Source organism: Notechis scutatus, chromosome Z (assembly GCF_049901735.1).
Source record: "Notechis scutatus isolate UNSWTSFEM ecotype Mainland chromosome Z, rNotScu1.2, whole genome shotgun sequence".
Taxonomy (NCBI): domain Eukaryota; kingdom Metazoa; phylum Chordata; class Lepidosauria; order Squamata; family Elapidae; genus Notechis; species Notechis scutatus.
The window spans coordinates 78652634-78673470 of NC_142025.1; the positions used below are offsets into that span (position 1 = coordinate 78652634).

Sequence of the window (20837 nt, forward strand, 5' to 3'; positions counted from 1 at the left end):
GGCGGCAGCGACTCCCAACAGCCCCAGCCGGGAAGGGAAAGGCAAAAAGCGCTTTGCCTTTCCCTTCCCGAGGCGACGTGAGATAGTGAGATCGTTTCCCAAATTAATTATTTTTATTTTTGAAATTTACCAGTAGCTGCTGCATTTCCCACCCTCGGCTTATACTCGAGTCAATAAGTTTTCCCAGTTTTTTTATAAAATTAGGTGCCTCGCTTATATTCGGGTCGACTTATACTCGAGTATATACGGTACTTTTTATATCCTAAATGCAAAAAGCGAAATACCCCAAGCTCCTGGTTATGTGGCAAGATGTATATGATCAGAGTCCTGCTGTCCTTGTAAACTAGACCAGAAGAAGAAAAAATCAAACAGAATTTAAAAAGAAGAAAAGATAAAATGTTATTTTCAGTTTTCAATATTACCAAAGAAAGCATCCTTTATTTAAAAAATGATAAATTACAGAGCTGTCCAAATCACAGAAAAATATATATTTTGAAGAAATATGACAGAAAGTGCAATGGTCTGTATAGGTCATTGATCTTTATAGAGAGAGACAGTTTGGGTAGTGGAAAAGGATTCAGGCTAGAAAACAGGACACTGTTAGTTCTAGTTCTGCCTTATGCTCAAAACCAGCTGAGTAACCTTTGGCTAAACCAGTGATAGCGAACCTTTTCAGTAACGAGTGCTCAAACTGCAACCCAAAACCCACTTATTTATTGTGAAGTGCCAACATGCAAGAGTGGGATCCAACCAATGTTACAACCAGTTCGGTGAGCGTGCGTTTTGCATGCTTGATGAGTGCTGTGCGTATGTGCATAGTGTTTGCAAGAAAATCATCAGCTGTGCCGCCTGGACAGCTGACAAGCACTGCGCGTGGGTGCGCAGCATTTGAAAATCCTCTTCTTTCCTGCTTTTTCAACCTCAGCTGTGCCACACAAAGCAGCTGGGGTTGAAAAAGCAGGAAATAAAGGACAGCTACACTAAGTACAAATAGTGGATTTCATTTTATTCAAATAATAACAAAGGGACCCTCTCTCCCCTTTCAGGTGGGGTAAAGTGAGTAGGGAGCTCTTGCTTAGATAACTCCCCTTTCCCATAAGAAACATCTCATCTCTCTCTCTCCGCTCTTTCTATCTCTGTTTTTCTCCTTTTTCTTACACCTTTTTCTCCCTTTCTTTCTCTCATTCTCCCTCTCTTTCTCCCTCTTTCTTTCATCTCTCTCCCTTTCTCCCCCTTCCTCTTTCTCCATTTCTCCCTCTTTCTATCTCCCCTTTTCTTTCATCTCCCTCTCTCCCTCTTTCTCTCTTTCTCCATCCCTCTCTCTGTCTCTGTTTCTTTCTCCCTCTTTCTCCTTTCTCTCCTCTCTGTCTCTTTCTCCCTTTCTCCCTCTTTCTCTGACTCCCTTTCTCCCTATTTCTCTCTTTCTCCCCCATCTCTGTCTCTCTTTCTCTCTCCCTTTCTCGCCCATCTCTGTCTCCCTTTCTCCTCTTTCTCCCTTTCTCCCCCTCTCTGTCTCTCTCTCCCTTTCTCCCTCTTTCTCCCCCCTCTCTGTCTCTCTTTCTCCCTCATTCTCTTTCTCCCTTTCTCTCTCTTTCCCTTTCTCCCTTTCCTTTCTCCCTTTCTCCCTCCCTCCCTTTCTCTCTCTCTCTCTCTCTCTCTCTCTCTCTCTCTCTCTCTCTCTCTCTCTCCCTCTCCCTCTCCCTCTCCCTCTCCCAGTTCTTTAGCTCAGGGGTCCCCAACCGCCGGTCCGCGGACCGGTACCGGGCCGCGGAACAAGCCTTACCGGGCCGCTGGTTGCTGGCGCCGCCATCTTTTTTGGTAAAAAGCGCTTCTGGTGAGCTTTTCCGGTAGAAAGCTCACCGGAAGCGCTGTTTCGCCATAAAAGATGGCGGCGCCAGCGCTCGATGAGCTTTTCGGGTAGAAAGCCATTTCTACCCGAAAAGCTCACCAGAAGCGTTGCGCCGCTTTTTATGATGACGAACAGCGCTCCGTGACGTCACCGAAGCGCCTTTTCGTCATAAAAGATGGCGGCGCCCAGTTGACGCCGATACCGGGCATGCGGCGCCCAGCTGATGTCGGAACCGGGCCGCGGCGTCGAAAAGGTTGGGGATCCCTGCTTTAGCTGTTCTCCCAGTTCTCTCACTGTTGCCTGGAGATGAACTGAGGGGGGAGGAGGCCGAAGCCTCTGTAGCCCTCCCCACACGGTTCCTGAACTGATACCTGTGACAGAGGGAGACCGAGAGCAGGAAGCCGAGCTTTGGATTGCGGTGGGCATTAAAGTACCTGGCACCGGTGCTTCCTTAGCCATGACTGCTGGGCGAGAGAAAAGACGTTGGGCTTCACCCCCACAAAGGGGAACAGTAGCGATTGCAGACAGCCCCAGCTTGCTGGGAAAGGGGAGGCTCCTCCTGTCTCCCCAACTTTTCCCCCAGCCACTTCCTCCTCGCTTTTCCCGTAGGCTGCAGGGCTAGCCAATCACCGTGAGAATGCAGCTCCTGTACGCGGAGAAGAGGTGCTGAAAGATGAGGTGGGATGGTAGAAGGGACTTTCGGAGAGTAAAGGGTATTAAATTGCTACTTTTCTCCACACTCAAGGGGAACTGCTTCAGGAGACCATGGTTTTCTCTCTTGCTTAGAGATAGAAGTCTCGCTGATCGGGATTTTTTCTTTTTTTGGTCTCGGAACTAAGCGAACAAGAGCTTTAAATGAGACATGGGGCAACCAGGCGGGGGGCAGGGCGGGACAAAGCATAGCATGGGTGATTTTTTTCCTGCAGTCTCCCTAGCAAACCCGTGTCGTGGCTACTTCTGCCTCCGCGCATTGAGGAGGCTGAGCAGCAGTGGGAAGAGCGCAGAACTCCTGAGTTGCAGGAAGCGGCTATCAGTGATGCCCAAAGATGCCGAACATGTTGCAAAGGAGAGGCTCGACCCCTCCCCCTCAGGAGCCGCAAAGTGCTCACCAGCCCTTGCCAAGCCTCCTCCTTCCCACTGGGCATGTGAGCGCTTTTGGTGAGGAGGAAGAGAAGTGTGGGAGGGAAGGGGAGCACTTTGCAGCTTCTGGGGGGGGGAGGGCAGGAGATTGCACCCTCCCCTCGCAGGCCAGGGGACACCTGGGAAGGGCTCCGATCCGCAAAGCGCTCACCAGCCCTCACCAAGCCTCCTCCTTCTCGCTGGGCGTGCAAGCGCTTCTGGCGAGAGGAAAGAGAAGCGCAGTGGGATGGGAGGTGAGCACTTTGCGGCTCCTGGGGGAAGCACTGGAGATCATGCCCTCCCCTCGCAGGCCAGGGGACACCTGGGAAAGGCTCTAATGCTGCGATCTCCCACACGATACCCTCCCTCCCGTATCCAGCCAGCCATGCCTGCTCTCCCCCCAGCTCATGTGGATCCCGGGCCTTTCTTGCGGCATTGTTTAAAGCCACTGGGGGCGCGAGGCAGGCATGTGAGCACAAGGGAGCGACTGGTGGCAGCACTCCTGGCTGGCAAGGGGCTGGATGTCTCAGGGCTGCATGCGGCCACTGACGGCAGTGACAGCAAGCGGGCCAGGAATTAGAGCAGCTGGGCCTGGGTCGCGACAAGCAAGCAAGGCAGGGTGGGGCAAAAAGTCAGCAACTTGCCAAAAATTATGCAGGCCACAGAAGTCAAGCGAGGAGTCAGGGCAGGCAAGCAAGCAAGCAAGCAGCCACGACAACAACAAGCAAGGAGCGGGAACCAGAGAGCAACCAAAGAACCATTAGGCGTGTGACGCGTGTGACTCTGGAGGTGGGAGAGGCAGATAGGGTGGGGCTGGGCCAGCCAATGGGACAGAAAGTTAAACAGTTTGGCCAGGTTTTTTGCAAATGGGTCGGTGAAGGCAGCGTGATCTAGACCCGAAAATCAGCTGGGAGGCGCGCATGCACGGTGGAGCTGAGTTGGGCCGACAGCTTGTGTGCCCACAGAGAGGGCTCTGCGCGCCATCTGTGGCATGTGTGTCATAGGTTCGCCATCACGGGGCTAGATGCTTTCTCTCAGTCCTAGAAAGAAGGCAATGAAAAAATCACTTCTGAAAAACCTTACTGAGAAAACTGGAGGAATTTCTCCAGGCAATCTCCAAGCATTGGATGTAACAGCATAGCAGTTAGAAGGAACATTAGAGGTATTTTAGTCCAAACCTGTGCTTAAGCAGGAGACATTATATCACTGCAGACAAATCATTCTCTTCTTAAAAAGTTCCACAGATGGAGCACCCATAAATTCTAGAGGCAAGCCATTCCACTATTAATTTTTCTCACTGATAGGACATTTCTCCTTAATTCTAAGTTGGATCTCTCTTTAGTAAATTTAATCCATTACTTCTTGTCCTAACCTCAAGTACTTTTGGGAATAGGTTGACCCCCTCTTTTCTGTGACAGCCCTTTAAATATTGGAAGACTATTATCATATCACCCCAGTCCTTTCCTAGAAATTCCAGTTCCCGCAATTGTTCATGGTACACTTTAGCCGCCAGTCTCCTAATCATCTTTGTTGCTCTTTTTTGTACTTTTTATAGAATCTCAACATCTTTTTTGTATCATAGTGAGCAAAACTGCCCTGTAGTGTAGATAAAATGACACATAATATTTTGTTACTATCCCCCTGTTAATGCAACCTAAAAATGCATTGTTTTTTTGGCAGCTGCAGCACACTTCTGGTTCATATTTAAGTGGTTGTCCACTAATTCACTCCTAGATTCCTCTTACAGTTACTGCTGTTGAGCAAGATAACTACCTATTCTATATCTGTGCATTTGGTGGGTTTTTTATTACCTGTTTAAAATCTTAGGTTTTTTTCACCATTGAAAAGCATGGTGAAGGGCCCAGTGTTTAAATCTGTCAAGATCCTTCTGTATCTTGAGCCTATCTTTTAAAGTGTTGTCCATTGCCATCAGCTTACTAACATATATAAGTATGATGAATTCCCCCTCTATCTCTCATCTAAATTATTTATGAATATTTACTGGGCCTAAAACAGAACCTTCTGGTACCCCAATTCATGTTTCCTTCCATGTAGATGTAACTATACGTGTGGTTGGTCATCTAGTTACAAATCCATCTGGTAGTGATGCTATCTAATCTACACCTACATATATAAAAATGAAATATCACTCACACATCATTATAAAATCTCCAGAACTGTAAAGCCTACAAACTTGAAATTTGGCTTATGTGTTCCTCTTGGCTTCTAGGTGCTCACTAAGAAAGGATTTTTCGAAATGACCATTAATATTTCCTATATTATTATTATCACGCTCTGATGCTAAGGAGTTCTACTCCCCCTCCCCACCTGAAAAGAAATCTGTTCCAAATGCAAAACATGAGGAGAGGAGTTTCAGTTTTAGTTTTACAGCACCAAGCAGCTTTAGTACAGAACAGTAGAGTTAAGCCAAGCCCAGGCTCCCTGCTGTCTCCTTGCTCTCCCAGCAAATACCATTTCAGTTTCCAAACACCAAATACTCTCACACACTGATAGGACACTAGCCAGATGAATACCAATGGATGCTGGTAGGCCGAGGCAGAATTCTTTCCCCTTATTTTCCTCCCAAAAGATTAAGCCCAACCACATAGTTTCGTAGTGAAGCACAGGCATTGAGCTAGTTTTTCTATATTACCAAGTAGTACAGTACGTTGTGGCCTATTTTATGAAATGTCTTTTTGAAATCTAAGTACATTATATCCACAGCATTTCATTGGTCCACTAACTTAGTTACTTTGTCAAAGAATGCAGTAAGAGTTTCTAGTGCGATTTGTTTTTGACAAACCCAGGTTGGTTTCTAGTAATAATTTTGTTTGCTTCAAGTAATAACTTTGTTTGCTTCACAGATCTGTTGCTTGATTATCTTTTCCAGGCTCTTCCCAGGTATTCATGTTAGGCTGTGTTTTCCTGGTTTGTAATTTCCTGGATCTATTTTTCCCCTTTTCTGAAGATGGGAATCTTGTTAGCTCTTTTCCAGTCTTCTGATACTTCCCTGGTGCTTCAGGACCTTTGAAAGATGGTTCAATGATTCTGACATCCCATCTGCCAGCTCCTGGAATGTAATCTATCTGGTCCTGGTGATTTGAATTTGTCTAGAGTGGATAGGTGTTATCTTACCATTTTCTTGCCTATTTTTAATCGTAAAGATGCATAGGGACATATTCCTAATCTTTTTATGGTACTGCTTTGTAATTTTTCTTTTTGCACAAAGAATGAATTAATCAGTTCCACTTTCTCCCTACTACCATCACCTTCTTGCCATCTTCCCCATTAGCTGACTAATTGTTTCCTTAACTTTTTTCTTGTTTTCTACACATTGACATAAGTTCTTTTTAAAATTATTTTTGATATTTGTGTCAAGTTTTACTTCATTCTGAGCATTACCTTTCCTGGCTTCATCTTTGAATATTCAGGCTATATGTTGATATTTTTCCTTACTTATGTGCCCTTCTTTTCACTTTTGATACTTGTCCTTTTTATCTTTCTGTTTATCAGGAAGTTATTTGTTCAGGTATACTAATTTCCTTTGGGGGTCTCTTTTTGTGTGTGCTAGACTAGGCTTTTATGATCTCAGTTTTTTTAGTTTCCCAAGCTTGTTGAGTTGTTTTCTCCTTAAGGAAAACATTCTACCCTTGGAATTCTTCTAAAGTGCTCTCTAAGTTTGTTGAATTTTCTGCTTGGATTGCATTGTGTTGAATTCCAATAACTCTCCACCAAAGTTCTACCAAAGTTCCTCTTCTCTCATTTCCTCTGTGTTAGTGTGAATTAAGTTCACTATAGTTAGCCTAGTTCCCTTCTCTATCTTTTGGGAGACATTGTCTACTCGGATTGTCAGGAACCTGTTTGATCTTCCATTAGTTCAGAGTTTGTCTCACAGTTGATATCAGGTAACCCTGTTACTGTTGTGGTGTGCATTCTGCACACCTTATGTAACTGATTAGCAAAAATCTTTCCCTGTTTGGTTGGGTGGTCTGTAATATATTTCTATGGCAATGTCATTCATTCCTTTTTCCTTGTATATTAACCCAAACACATTATAGAAGGTTTTCATTATGATTTTGTTGCATTTCTATAGAGTTGTAATTGTTTCTTCAATATAGTGCAACTCTTACATCTTCTATTAGGTCTGTTTCTTTTGAACAATTTGAATCCCTCTAGATGTATGTTTCACTCATGATTGAACAGAAGAAAAGCACTCTGTTTCTATCTCTCTGTGTTTCTGTCTCTGTCTCTCTCTCACACACACAAGTACAGAACAACATTGAACTACAAAATGCTATTTCTTTTTCCACCCTAAAATTTCATCAAATGGGGAACTAATTACATATTTGAAAATAATATTACAGTTACAGGAACATTTTATAGAAAATTTAACATCTTGATAAAGCAGCTTGTTAGATGGGTAAAAACTGAGGCTACACACTCAGTTGCTATAAGTTGTGCCAAGAAATGAGATCATTCAGCTTGCCCCACAATAAAAAAACTATGAATCTAATACAACTTTTACTTATTTTTGTTTAAAATAACAATACAGGTTGTCTTAGACTTACAACAATTTACAACAGCACTGAAAAAAGTGACATGACCATTTTTCACATGACTATTGCAACATTCCTGTGGTCATATGATCAAAATTCAGATGTTTGGCAATTGGTTCATATTTATGATAGTTGCAGTGCCCTGGGTGTAACCCCCTTTTGCAACCTACTGACAAGCAAAGTCAATGGAAAAACCAGATTTATTTAACAACTGTGTTACTAAGTTAAAAACTGCAGTGATTCACTTAACTGTCTCAAGACAGGTCATAAAATGGAGGCAAAGCTCACTTTACAAATGTATCACTTAGCAACAGAAATTTTGGGCTCAATAATGATTGTAAGTCAAGGACTATCTGTATCTGAAACACATGTTTTAATTTTCCTAAACTTCTCATTTTTGAAATTCAAAATTATAGTCAAGTTGGAGAGATGCTAAACCATACTTATTTTCTTGCTCTATGGTAAGAGCAAGAAGCATAAGTCTTGCTCTATGGGTTTTTTTTTAATTGTACCTTTAATTACCAAAATATTTTTTTTCCATTTTTCAAATAAAAAGGGCTGGGATAATCTAAATCTATATATGAGAAGAGTGATCTGTTACTGAAGAGAATGTGAATTGGGAACGTCTGCATGAATGTTTATTCTTCCTTGAGTTATCCTGGGTGATGAAGGAGTCCAGCGTCTAACTTTTTTGTTGTTGATGTGATATTATGAGCTAGTAAAAAATATTTTCCAGAAATAGAACTGGTTATTCTCCCTTACATCTTGCACAATGCCACTGAAGTCATTCCACAATGTTATTTTCTCCCCTTTCCCAGTTTTATTTTTGATTAATTGAGTAAAGCAAACAACAATAAATCAGAAAAAGAATGTAATTGTCAGACCTACCATCTTCAGCTTCTTTGCTTTGCTGAAATCCTGCTATAAATTGCAAGGGTGGAGGGAAGGAATTTGGGGAAGTAAGAATCTGGCATGGATTCTAAGGGGAATGGGAAAGACAAAAGTGGCAAGGGAAACAAGCTGACAAGAACCAGAGGTGTCAAACTGGAATAAGCCAGTTGTCAAGAATATATGGCCAGGTCCTAATTAATAAGGTCCCACATGAACACCTAAATAAAGAAAATCTAGTTTATCTGGTTGACATTCTAATCTACACCAAAACTATGGTAGAATATGTGAAGTTAGAATGGTGTTAAAGAAACTGCGCTGCCTGGCTATACACCAAACTTTCTAAGTACAAATTCCATATACAAAAAATAGACCATTTGGGTAACTGCATCTCAAGCTGTCCCAGTACAATAATATTGAAATTGTTAGACCAGTCAACCCATCCCAATAGTTGGCAGCCCCAACCATTGGGGAGGGAAGGGAAGAACAAATCACAAATGGCAGATGAATTGCTCACAGTTCTGAAGACCACATTAAAAAAGGTAGAAGGGTTCTAGCAGCACCAAGCCAATTGCACCATGCAACATACCTCAACCCCCCCAAAAAGTCATGAATCAAAAATGGCAGGGCATTTTGGCCTTGTAAAAACCTTACACCTAACTAAGTGCCAATCTTGGTGATCTTCTTTGAAAAAAGATGTTGAACTCTATGTGGTCAGTTGCCCCGTTTCCTGGTTGGCCAAAAGATGCCCTAGGCCTCCTTCAGCCAGCGACAAAGCCCCAGGCACCCTGGAACAAAATCTCTATGGAATTACCAGACAGTTCAGGAAATAAGATAATTTGGGTGGTCACCAACCTCTTGTCCAAACAGATACCCTTTGTGCCATGATTCAAATTTCGTTTGGTGCACACATTGGCCAAACTATACATGTGTACTGACTCCACAGAGCCAGTTAATGAATCATTTCCAACCACAGAGTCCAATTCACTTCACAATTTTGGCAAAAGTTTTTAAAATCGCTGAACACCACTCAAGGACTTAACTCAGGGGTCTTCAAACTTGACAGCTTTAAGACTTGTGGACTTCAACTCCCAGAATTCCTCCTCCAGTCATGTTAGCTCAAGAATTCTGGGAGTTGAAGTCCACAAGACTTAAACTTGCCAAGTTTGAAGACCCTTGACTTAACTCCTCCTATCATCCACAAATGAATGAGCTGTGTAAACGCATTAATGCAGTCTGATATACCTGAAATACTACATTAATTATGACCAAGACAACTTACAACTGAGCTGACTTCCTCCCATTTGCCAAGGTAGCCTACAATAACACAGTTCATAGTAGCACCAGGTTCTCCTCTTTCAAGATCACTATGAGTCAGGACATTTTAGCCTGGCCGGTTGTCTACAAAACATTATAAAAAGCATGCCGACAAGAAAAGAACCAAGCTGAAACCCTTCAATGTGGGTGATTACCTCTCCAAGTATTTGCAGTTCAGGCAACTATAGGAAAAACTAGGCCCAAATATATTGGCTCTTTCCCAAGTAACAAAATCATCAATTCAATAGCAATTCAATTGGACCCATCAAAAACGCTTAAGCTGTTCACCCAGTCTTCCACTGTAGGCTATCGAAACTGGCAATCACCTCTCCCCTATACCCTGCAATGGAACCACAACCAACTTCCATCCTAATTGAAGGAGAACATTACTTTGAAGTTAAAAAAAAAGACTTTCGTAAGCACAGAGGAAAAATTCAATATCTAGTAGCATGGAGGGACTTTGCTCCTTCAGAAACAAAATGGATAGAAACCAGCATATCAAGCCCCTAAACTTCTCTGAAAAGTTCATGACAAGTATCCAGATAAACCGCATTGAATTATAACTAGGTTCACTTTCACTCTTAATTATTTTTCTTTTCTGAAGTCTTTTTATGGCGGGGGCAGAATGTCAGGCCTGCCATCTACAGCTTCTTTGCCTCACTGGCATCCTGCCATAAATTGCAAGGGAGTGGGGAGGGATTTTGGGAAGTAAGAATCAGGCATGGGAATGGAGAAGACAAAAGGAACGAGAGAGACAAGCTGACAAGAATCAGAGGCAACAACCAGAATAAGCCAGCCACCAAGAACACACGGCCTGGGAACAATGTGAAGCTATATCGAGAGGCGCCAAACCTCAAAGCAGTTCTTATCAAAAAGGAATACTTTTGGACACTGATGAACTTGTTAAATGGGGAGAGAAAGAGAAAAGTGCAAATTTTGCATGGGAATACTTAGATCTAGTTTTACTTTTGCTGCATTTTTGCTTTAGTAAAAGGACCTTTCACTTCAACAGAATGGAGTTGAGGGTTTTTCTTTCCTAAATGTCTAAGTCAGTACAGGACTGACAGTAATACATATACAAATACATACATAAAATTAAACTTTACATTAAAGTAAGTTTGAAGTGAAAAATATTATTTTTTAAATTAAAAATGAGAAAAAGAAAATAAAAATAGCATTACAGAAAAAGTGTTCTAGTAAGTCCTCTCTTTTCCCCCTTCCTTTACTTTCATTCCCACCGACATAACTGCAAATTGCTAATAGCATACTTTTGTATTATGTTTTGACTATCTGTGATGGCTGCTTATTTCTATTTGGATAACTTCAATTATTTTAAGAAGTTTCTCTTTTTCTAAATGACTTAGGTGCCTTGCTGAATAATAGATTGTATAAAAAGGAATAATTCTTGTTTGCAATTAATGGGATTTCTAACACACACACACACACACACACACACACACACACACACACAGAGGTTTCCCATTGCCAGATATTTTTCCAGTTTTAGCATCTCCGTTTTGAATTGACAGCAAGGATTGCCTTCTGTTGTGCCAGATTAATTCTTGCTACTATCAGCATATATTTTAATAAATTGTAATTGTTTTCATCAACGTACATTGAAATCATACCTAATAAAATATTTGTGCTTTTAATTCAGATTATATTTTATGATTTTTGGGGGGTGTTTCAGTTATTTTTCTTCCAGTACTTTTGACTATTTTGTATACTATACGATAAAATGTTCCTTCTTTGTTGTGTCATTATCAACATTTATTGTTTTATGCATTGTCATACTTTGCAATCTTTGACAAAGTTGTATTCCTTCTGTAAAACATATTCCTCCAATTTTCCTTAAAATTTATTATGTTCTGGATAAATAGACCAGCAAAGTTTTGTACTTTGTTAAGCAGAATACCCTAATAACTTTTAAAAGAAAAATTGAAATTGTATGAGCCAGAGGCTTGGTAGTCACCAAGAATGGTATCTAGTAACGTGACAACTCATCATTCTTTTTTCAATTAGCAAGTTTTTGTAGAAAGCTTACAATTATTATATTTATATTGAAGGATAATTTATTAAATACATATTTGAAATGGAGACCAAAACACAATTTTGAAATAATTCACTCTGAGTCAATGTAATTGATGAAGTCAACCTTACTGATTGCTTTAATATATCTATTATTTTGGAATGTGCAATAAGGAGGATAAAGGATGAAATAAAACATCCCCTGTATAGTATATCAAAGATTTTTTTAAAAGTTTCTAAAATATGGTATCTAAAATTATTTTACTTTAACTACTATATAAAAAAATGAGTCAATTGTTAATTCTAAATGGCCCAATTTGCATCCTGTGGTTAATACTTTTATTTAGTTGCTGGCATTATTATTTTCATTGTGCCTGAGAATTTCTGAATATTTTTGTAACTGAGTTACCAATTAATGTTATTTTATAAGGGGAACATGTACAAGCTGGGGTTCTAAAGTAAACTCCTTAGATTTTCTCCTGGATATTTCAGATGTGCGTGTGTGTGTGTTATTTAAAATAAAAAGACATATATAAAAAAGAAAAAAGAGATTTTTTTCCAGAAAAATTGAACAATTATGTTTTATCTGACATTTAATTTGAATTGTAAATAAAATACAAGTAATAACATTTGTAGAGTTGTTACATACATAGTAACTTGCTAAAACGATTGGTCTACCAATAGAAATATTTAACAGAGGAGAAAGTAACTTCTTTTTACATTTCTAAGCCCAATTGCAATTTAAAAAGCATATGAGCCACTGATTCTAATGGCAGGCATCCTATCTTTTGAAATGATGTCTTCTCTTGGATCATGCAAGCCTATCAGCAGGATAACTGCCTGAAAATAAAACTGGACACAATTAAATTAGGTATGATGCAAAAAAACCCTGTTAAAATGGGCCAGATTGGGTTTGAAAATGGGCCAAATTGAACTAAAGCTGTCAAGATTATTTATTAATTTTATTTATTAAATTTCTATCCTGACCATCTCCCCTACAAGATGACTCTAGGTGACTTACAGATTATTAAATTTTTAAATAAAAATCCTCAGTGCATCCTTACGAGAGAAACACTTGAACAGAAACTCAGAATGCTGCTCAGTGCTACATGTGTGGTTATGTAATTTGTTTAATACATACATGGACATTGCATTTGTACCTGACAGTTGGAAGAAAGGATGCTGTTAGTTGAGGAGGTTTTGGCAGAATTCTGACTTAAAGGATACAAGGGATCACAAAAACAAAACATGGAGAATTTGTGTACAGTTTTATGTCAGCTAGGGGTGTACTGCTTTTTTTCTTCCTTTCTTTTTTTGCTTTTCATCACATCCATGGCTATATAAATGTATGATAAATTTATTATGATGTCTCCTTGATTGTTTGATATATTTATGGATAAATATTTAAGGAATGACAATAATGATATTGAGAGTGTGTTAACTGAGATATAAAATGTTACGTCCTTTTATATGCCACCAGGGTCCTAGAATATAATTTGCTGTAAGATCATTCAATTATAATTGTCTTAATTTGGCCCAACAGTCACATTCAACAGGACCTGCAAACAGATTTTCTTAAAACTTGTAACCCATAAATAGATTACCTATAACAGTTGCAGGAAACTGCTATTTTTAGTTGTATTCAGCATCTCAGCACTATGACTCAGTGCTCTAAAACAGTTATTTTTAACCAGGGGGTTGTAAGATATTTCAAGGAGCCACAGATAAAAACATATAATAGAAAGCTACATGCTAAGGATACCACAGAAAAATGACAATAGATAACCATTGATTTAACAACCACAATTAGGACTGTAATCTTAGTCATTGATTGAAGCAATTATTAAGAGAGTTGCCTATGTGACTGCATCACTCAACAACCACAATTCTGGCATTCCCAATTGTTGTTAAGCAATCTCTCACATCATTAAGCAAATAGAGTGAAAAATTCAACTCCCCATTCTGTGTAGAAGGGGGATTGCTCTAGCAGCGTCTTCCCCAATCTGGTCCCTTAGGAAAGAAAGGCTCTCGACACCAGTTGTTAAAACTAAAGGGTTCTTTTACTAAAGGTGTTGGTTACAGTAAAGTCAAACCAGCTCTAGATTCACCGGAGCTCTCAAGATACAAAAACATTCACACACAGCTCATCCCTCCCCAGTGATCAGTCTGTTTCCAACCAGCTGGAAGTCACCAAGTTGTTTTGAGAAAGCAGAGATGCTTGGGGGTAATCTGCATATTTCTCAAAGTGCCTGGCCATGGGATGCTGGCTCTGATCTTTATCACCTGTCATTCCCTCGCTCCCGATTTCCCATCACATACACACACAGCTTTATTGCCCTTTTATCCTCCCCCTCCCTTCCAGCTTTTGATGGTAGGATGTCTGTGAGGCACCAAGCCGAGTCACACAGCTGATATTCTGCCCCCCTTGACAGAGGTTAGCAAACAGTTCAATGGGTTTTCTCTGGGTATCTGTCATGGAATTTTTTAAACAGTTTTGGGGCTTTAATTTGTTAGGAGGTGACCCATTCAGTTTCTGAAGGGGAAAGGTCTTTCCAGAAAAATCAAGTATTGGGTTTTTCCCTGATGTATACAAGAGTCCAAAATGTCTTTGACTTCAAAGTGATGTTCTCCCTTGATCATAATGGGGACGAGGGGTGGTTGCGATTCGGGTGCAAGGAAGGAAGATGTGATTTCTGGATTCAATAGGCTACAATGAAATACCAGATGTACATGTCTGAGCATTTTTGGCAGGTCAAGTTCTACAGTTACTGGTTAATAATCCTTTTAATGAGGAAAGGTCCAATGTATTTCGGCCCCAATTTTTGGATAGTTGTCTAGATTGTAAGAATTTGGTAGATAGATAGATAGACCTTATATAGACCCTATATAGGCTTCCTTTTCCCAGACTGCCCATCTCTGCTCCATCTCATTTGGGTTTTTAAAAGTGTAGGCGCATGGCTGTAGGACCCCTTTCTCATTTTCCTGTTGAAGCACTGAGCCAACAATGACATCATTGGCATCTGCCTGAATGACAAAGGGGGAATTGAGGTCTGGGTGTTTCAGCATTCGCTCCTCTGCAAACAGATGCTTAAGCTGTTCAAATGCAGTCTGGCACTCCACAGTCCATTTAAGTGACTGACTGGGTTTGGGTTTCCCCTCCCCTTTTGTCTTTAGTAGATTAATGGTGGGAAGGGCTAATGGTGGGAAGGGCAAACAAAGGGATTGGCGGTAAAAGTTCTCAAATCCCAGAATGCTTTGCAGTTGCTTCCAGGTGTGGGAAGGAGCCCACTCTAGCATTGCCCTCACCTTTATGGGGTCTATCTCTTTCTCTCGTGGGAAATGCAGTAGCCGAGATAGTCAATTTTACTCTGGTGGAATTTGCACTTGGACAGTTTGGCATATAGTTTGTCCACTCAAACCTTCTTGAGCACAAGACTAGCTTCACAGTAAGATTTTTGGGAGTAATCCAAATATTTCTCAGGGTACCTAATCTGCATATTTCTCAGGGTACCTGGTACAAAAGAATCTGGTTGCTCTGGTCTTTGTCATCCATCATTCCTCTTTCCCAATTTCCCGTCACATATACACACACAGCTTTATTGCCCTTTCATCCTGAGCGCTTCCCTCTTTCAGCCTTTGATGGCAGGATGCCTGTGAAGTGCCAAGCTGAATCAGACAGAGATAATAGGCAGGCTGCAGATACGGATCTAGGATCTTCAGTATCTGGGTTACCTTTAGCCAACCTGCCAAAGAAGATTATCTCCTCTCTGTGTGGAGAAATGTTTTGGTGAACAGCTGGAACAGATCTCAGATCTTCAGGATCTGACCTTGGTTTCTGCAACCCTTCAGAGGAATTCCCCTCTTCTCCATTTGCAGAGGGGAATTCCTTTGAAGGGCTGCAAATACAAAGATCAAATCCTTGAGATAAGACCTCTGTTTCTGTAGGCCTTTGGAGGAATTTCCCTCCAAGGGAAGTAGAGTAGAGAGATCTTGGCTCCATGTGGACTTTCTCCAGGTTTTTCAAGGATTTTTGAAGCCATTTTTCCAAAACTGGTCTGGCTTCTTCAGATAATGAGAGGGTTTTTAGAGATCCTTGCTAAGGTTTATAAACCACTATTGAATTTGAATTTGGAAAGTGAATATGTGAAACATTGTATGCTTCGGTGGACAAGGAACTTTGGATATAATGTAAAGCTTAAGAATATGTGGGTGAAAGGTTTAAAATTTACACTAAATTATCATTTAAAAGAAATATTTTATAAGATGGTGGATCTTCAGTGCTTAACACGAAATAAATTATCAAGGTTTGATTTATCAATAAATTACCAAGGTTGAGGTTTGATGTTACTATCTTATTTTACTACATCGAAAGGATTCGGAAGTCAACGTTTTTTTTTCTTTTCGCCTTCTTTTTTGCACTTTTCCCTTCCTTTTTCCCTCCCCTATTTTTCTTACTGTTTTTTTTTACATTTTTGTGTTTTATACTATAAACTAATAAAAAAGGAAAAATAGAGATCTTTGAAACCATTGTAATATATTTTCCACAGATCCTTCAAAGCATTGATTCTTGAGATCCTCTTGATTTTTCAAGCCAATGATTACGATTATCCCAAAACTCTACTATAGACTTCTGTAGATCCTAGATCCTTTAATATGTGCTTTAAGTCATTCCTGAATACCTAGATGGGGTAGTTTAGCCTTCTCTTAGTTTATAAAACATTTCAAATCATTTTTGTAATATTGTTTAAATGCTTTCAGGACCTTCCTTATCCAGATTTTCAATTAATCTGAAAACCATTTTTCTAGAGCTGGTTTAGGTTTGGTAGAAGATGAAAGACTTTCCAATCCTTGAGTTCATTGTAATGTATCAGGTGGTGGGGGCTGCAGAAAAGAGAATTGTTCAGCTAAATTTTACATCTGCTGATGCATCTATTACATCCAGTTTCAGTCGCCACAAAATAAAAAGATATTGAAGCTCTGGAAAGAGTGCAGAGAAGAAGAAAGATGATGATTAGGGGGGCTGGACCGGAGTCTAAAGCTGGAAGTTCCTTATGGGCCATAAAGATGCCTCTCTGAAGTCATTGTAACTTCAATTGTGGTTAACCAACCAATTGTATGTTGAGGACTACTACTATATTATTCTACAAACGCTATCTTGTTGACGTTAGAAAAAACCAGCACTTACTGCCCCTTGTCTGTATTTGGTAATAGCACCTTGAAGGGGGCACAGGGAAAAAAATAAGGTGGTCACAGGAGAAAAAACGTTTGGGAAACACTGCTCTAAATTTTTTGGATAAATTTGTTTATCCAACTAATTTTGTTATCATCCTTTGTAAAATAAGTAAAACCTTCAACTCTGTTTCTTAATACCTTATCAGCTGTCTTATAAGAGGAAGACTGGAGCTAAGTTTCGTGGGGTTGCCTCAAAATACTCTTGATGCATCAGGAGGAAATCCAAGTTGCATCTTTTGTGTGTGCTACTTTAGAAAAGGCTAGCATTGATGATTTGTTTGGGTAATGAAATGTCTATAGGAAAACAACTAAGGTCAGAGAACACCAAGAACCCCTCACAAGTCTTTTTCTATAATTGGCAAAAAGTGCACTATTATTTTAGTATTGGGATTAATGCCTGGAGGTATGTTTTGAGGGAATTTTATTAAACATTATTTTGTTTATAGTTCAAGCAAACAATTAAAAATAGGAATGGATGAGTTTTGCAGTGACCATGAAGAAAAAGTATGCACTGTACAAAAATAATTGAGGTTTTATTAGACTCATTGTTTGTAAATAAGTGAAGTTAAAGGCACAAAATTTAATTATTTCTTGCAGTTATCTTTTTTAAAAGATATGAAATACAATTTTGATTCCTTCTAAATTGTACATAAACGTAAAGAAATGTAAACTATAACACTTGAATGTACATGTTTTCAAATACTTTGTAATTGTTTTTCAGCTGACATAGCTCAAAGGTATAGGATAAGTAAATACCCAACCTTGAAGTTGTTCCGGAATGGAATGATGATGAAGAGAGAGTATCGAGGTCAGAGATCAGTAACAGCAATAGCAGATTATATCCGCCAGCAGAAAAGCAATCCAATTAGAGAAGTACTAAGCTTGGAAGAAATTAACTTTCTTGATGTGAGTTTGTATGCATATAAATATATGTTGATTGCCATATATAAATTGGAAAATCCAAGTTAGCTGATTAGCAAGTTACACTCATTTAGTAAAGACTGTTTAGAAGTCTTGTAACCACTATTATAATATTTTTAAAATCAATGTTAATTTTAATATCTTCCTTGGTAGCATTGCAAATACTGTAGGGTAATTTTGGTTATGTGATCTACATTGCCATGAAAGCAAATTTATTAGTCATATAATTTATAGTGCTAAATTTTCCAAGTGATTATAGTCATGGATGTGGACAGCCACTATCCAAAGTTGACAAGGGACTGGATTAAGACAGAGGTGAGCCAGATTTATGTCTACTATTAGTGTTCAAAGATAACCTTGAGTCAATTACTCCCTCTCTATCTACCTCTTCTCCTATGGGAAAAAATAAAAGGAGTATTAAATATTCTTTACAAACAGTCATTATAATCTTTTATGGGCTCCTGTAAATAAGAATAGATGTGCAGACAATCTTGAATTTTATGTGTGTTTCAAGCCCAATAATATATTTAGATAGAGATTTATCTACTATTGTATAAATTCTGTAGTAACACTTTTACTTCATAAATGGAAATAGGTGATATCTTCTACACAGACACATGTAAAACATTTCTATGAAAATATAGGTTCTTAATCAAAATGGATAGAATATTATTAATAAGATTAATACCTTCAAGATTTTCTGCACTTTTTTTCTTTGTTGCAGGATTTTTGTTGAGATCCTGGACTATATTTTTATGCCAATATTACATTTGATTCTAATAGACATCATCTGTTCTGTTTAAAGAACTATAGAATTCATGAAAATATTAATTTCTTTAAAGAGTGAGCTAGAATGTTATTATGTTATGTTTTATGTGTTACAGCGCAATAAAAGAAACATTATTGGCTATTTTGAACAAAAAGACTCTGATAATTACAGGAACTTTGAAAGAGTAGCGAATGTTTTGCATGATGATTGTGTCTTCCTAGCTGCATTTGGGTAAGATTTTTAAATGTAAGAAATAATTGCAATAGGTTAAATAAAATTATATTAGTTATTGAAAATATAACTTTTATCCTTATGAATTAACATATAATTCCCAAAAGTTTTCTATTAGCATCCTTTCTTTAACAATGGTATGAAAGCTATTTTAAAAAAATATATTTTTCAAATTTGGTCTTGAAACTGCTCTTTCCATAAAACAGCAAGCCTATTACTGTTACTGTATCTTTCTTATACACATTCAATCTTGGGAAATCAGCCTACGGGGCAGAGGATTACAGAAATTGAAAAGCTCCTATGTTTGTGGTGGCGCAGTGGTTAGAATGCAGTACTGAAGACTAGCTCACTGCTCACTTCAGGAGTTTGATTCTGACCGGCACAAGGTTGACTTAGCCTTCCATTGTTCCAAGGATGGTAAATTGTGGGGGCAATATGCTGACTCTGTAAACCATTTAGAGAAGGCTATAAAGCACTGTGAAGCAATGTATAAGTCTACATGCCATTACTATGTTTTCAAATAGGAAACCAGAATTTTAAACTATTTGCTGGTTTGTTCATTGCAGTTAGCACTTAGAATAATAATTAAATTAGGATGTGTTGTTTGAATAAATATATCCTTGTGCAGGGCAGAAAAACATTTGACACCAACGACTTTGTTTTTGCCTTCATTAATAAATAATGGTTAAAATTAATGATCATTTAGCATGATATCTGAATTGAGCCAATGATTAAAGATGTGTTACTATTTCAGTATTTGTTTTGTTATTTCATATCCTAGAATAGTAAGAACAAAATTATTTTAATCCTTAGGTCTGTTTCCAAACCAGAACGATTTAGTGGGGATAACATAATATATAAGCCAACAGGGGTAAGTTTGATTCCCTCCCCCCCATTAAATTTGATGAAATGTTTAAAATTAGTCCAAACCCATAAAATTATGCATACCGGTAGTCCTTAACTTATTGCCACAATTGAGCCCAAAATTTATGTTGCTAAATGAGAAATGTGTTAAGTGTGTTTCACCCAATTTTATGACTTTTCTCACCATATTAGTTAACTGAATCACTGCAGTTGTTAAATTAGTAACACAGTTGTTAAGTAAATCTGGTTTTCCCATTGACTTTGCTTGACCGAAGGTTGCAAAAGGTGGTCACATGACTCCAGGACACTGCAACTGTCATAAATGTGAGTCAGTTGTCAAGCATTCAAATGTAAATCACATGACCATGGGGATGCTACAGTGGTCATAAGTGTGCAAAATGGTCATAAGTCACTTTTTTCAGTGCCATTGTAACTTTGAATGGTCACTAAGCAAACTGTTGTATTTCATTCTTATAGAAATACCAGGCTCCCAAATCATTATTTGTTATTTATATTTCATTTATATTTCTTCTTGACTTCATGGTTTTGTGCATCTATCCAAAGAATCACAAGAAAAGTCTTTATTACAGTGTGGAGCAATAGTTTTTACTGAAGTAGTCTCTTGATTTTTTTATATCTATTTAGTTTTTACTTCATTTATAATCATATCTTATTTTTATTACTTTATTAACAGGTATTTTTCAGTGAATTTTTTAAATCTTGGGGTACTGTATGTCTCTGAAGACTCTTTTTGGAAATATACTAATTAAGGCAATACACTTGTCCATATAATAGAATTCTCTGGTCTTATCTGCTTACAGACAAACAATCTGTTTTTAGTGGATACTTGCAGCATTTCCAGATTACTAAACTGAACAACTTTGTTTTTCCTTGTGAGCCATTGTCACTATATCAGACAATTTATTTAAAGCAGGACATGGCTTGTTACAGTTTCATTCTAAATCAGTTTATAAGTCTGGTTTGTTGGTTTCTGAACTGTAAATTGTGTTTTGACATTTTTGATCCTAACGATTGGAGCCTAGAACTTCAAACTGATAATAGA

The 20837-nt window shown here is 38.8% G+C and overlaps 1 protein-coding gene across 1 annotated transcript in view; it reads left to right on the forward strand.

Annotated features, from left to right (window-relative positions):
• ERP44 (endoplasmic reticulum protein 44) overlaps nucleotides 1-20837 on the forward strand; it is a 66524-nt gene that overhangs the window by 28262 nt on the left and 17425 nt on the right. Inside the window, exons 5-7 of the mRNA XM_026678338.2 lie at nucleotides 17711-17895; nucleotides 18795-18910; nucleotides 19724-19781. Of these exons, the coding sequence (XP_026534123.1) occupies nucleotides 17711-17895; nucleotides 18795-18910; nucleotides 19724-19781 (359 nt within the window). The remainder of the gene's footprint in view (nucleotides 1-17710; nucleotides 17896-18794; nucleotides 18911-19723; nucleotides 19782-20837) is intronic.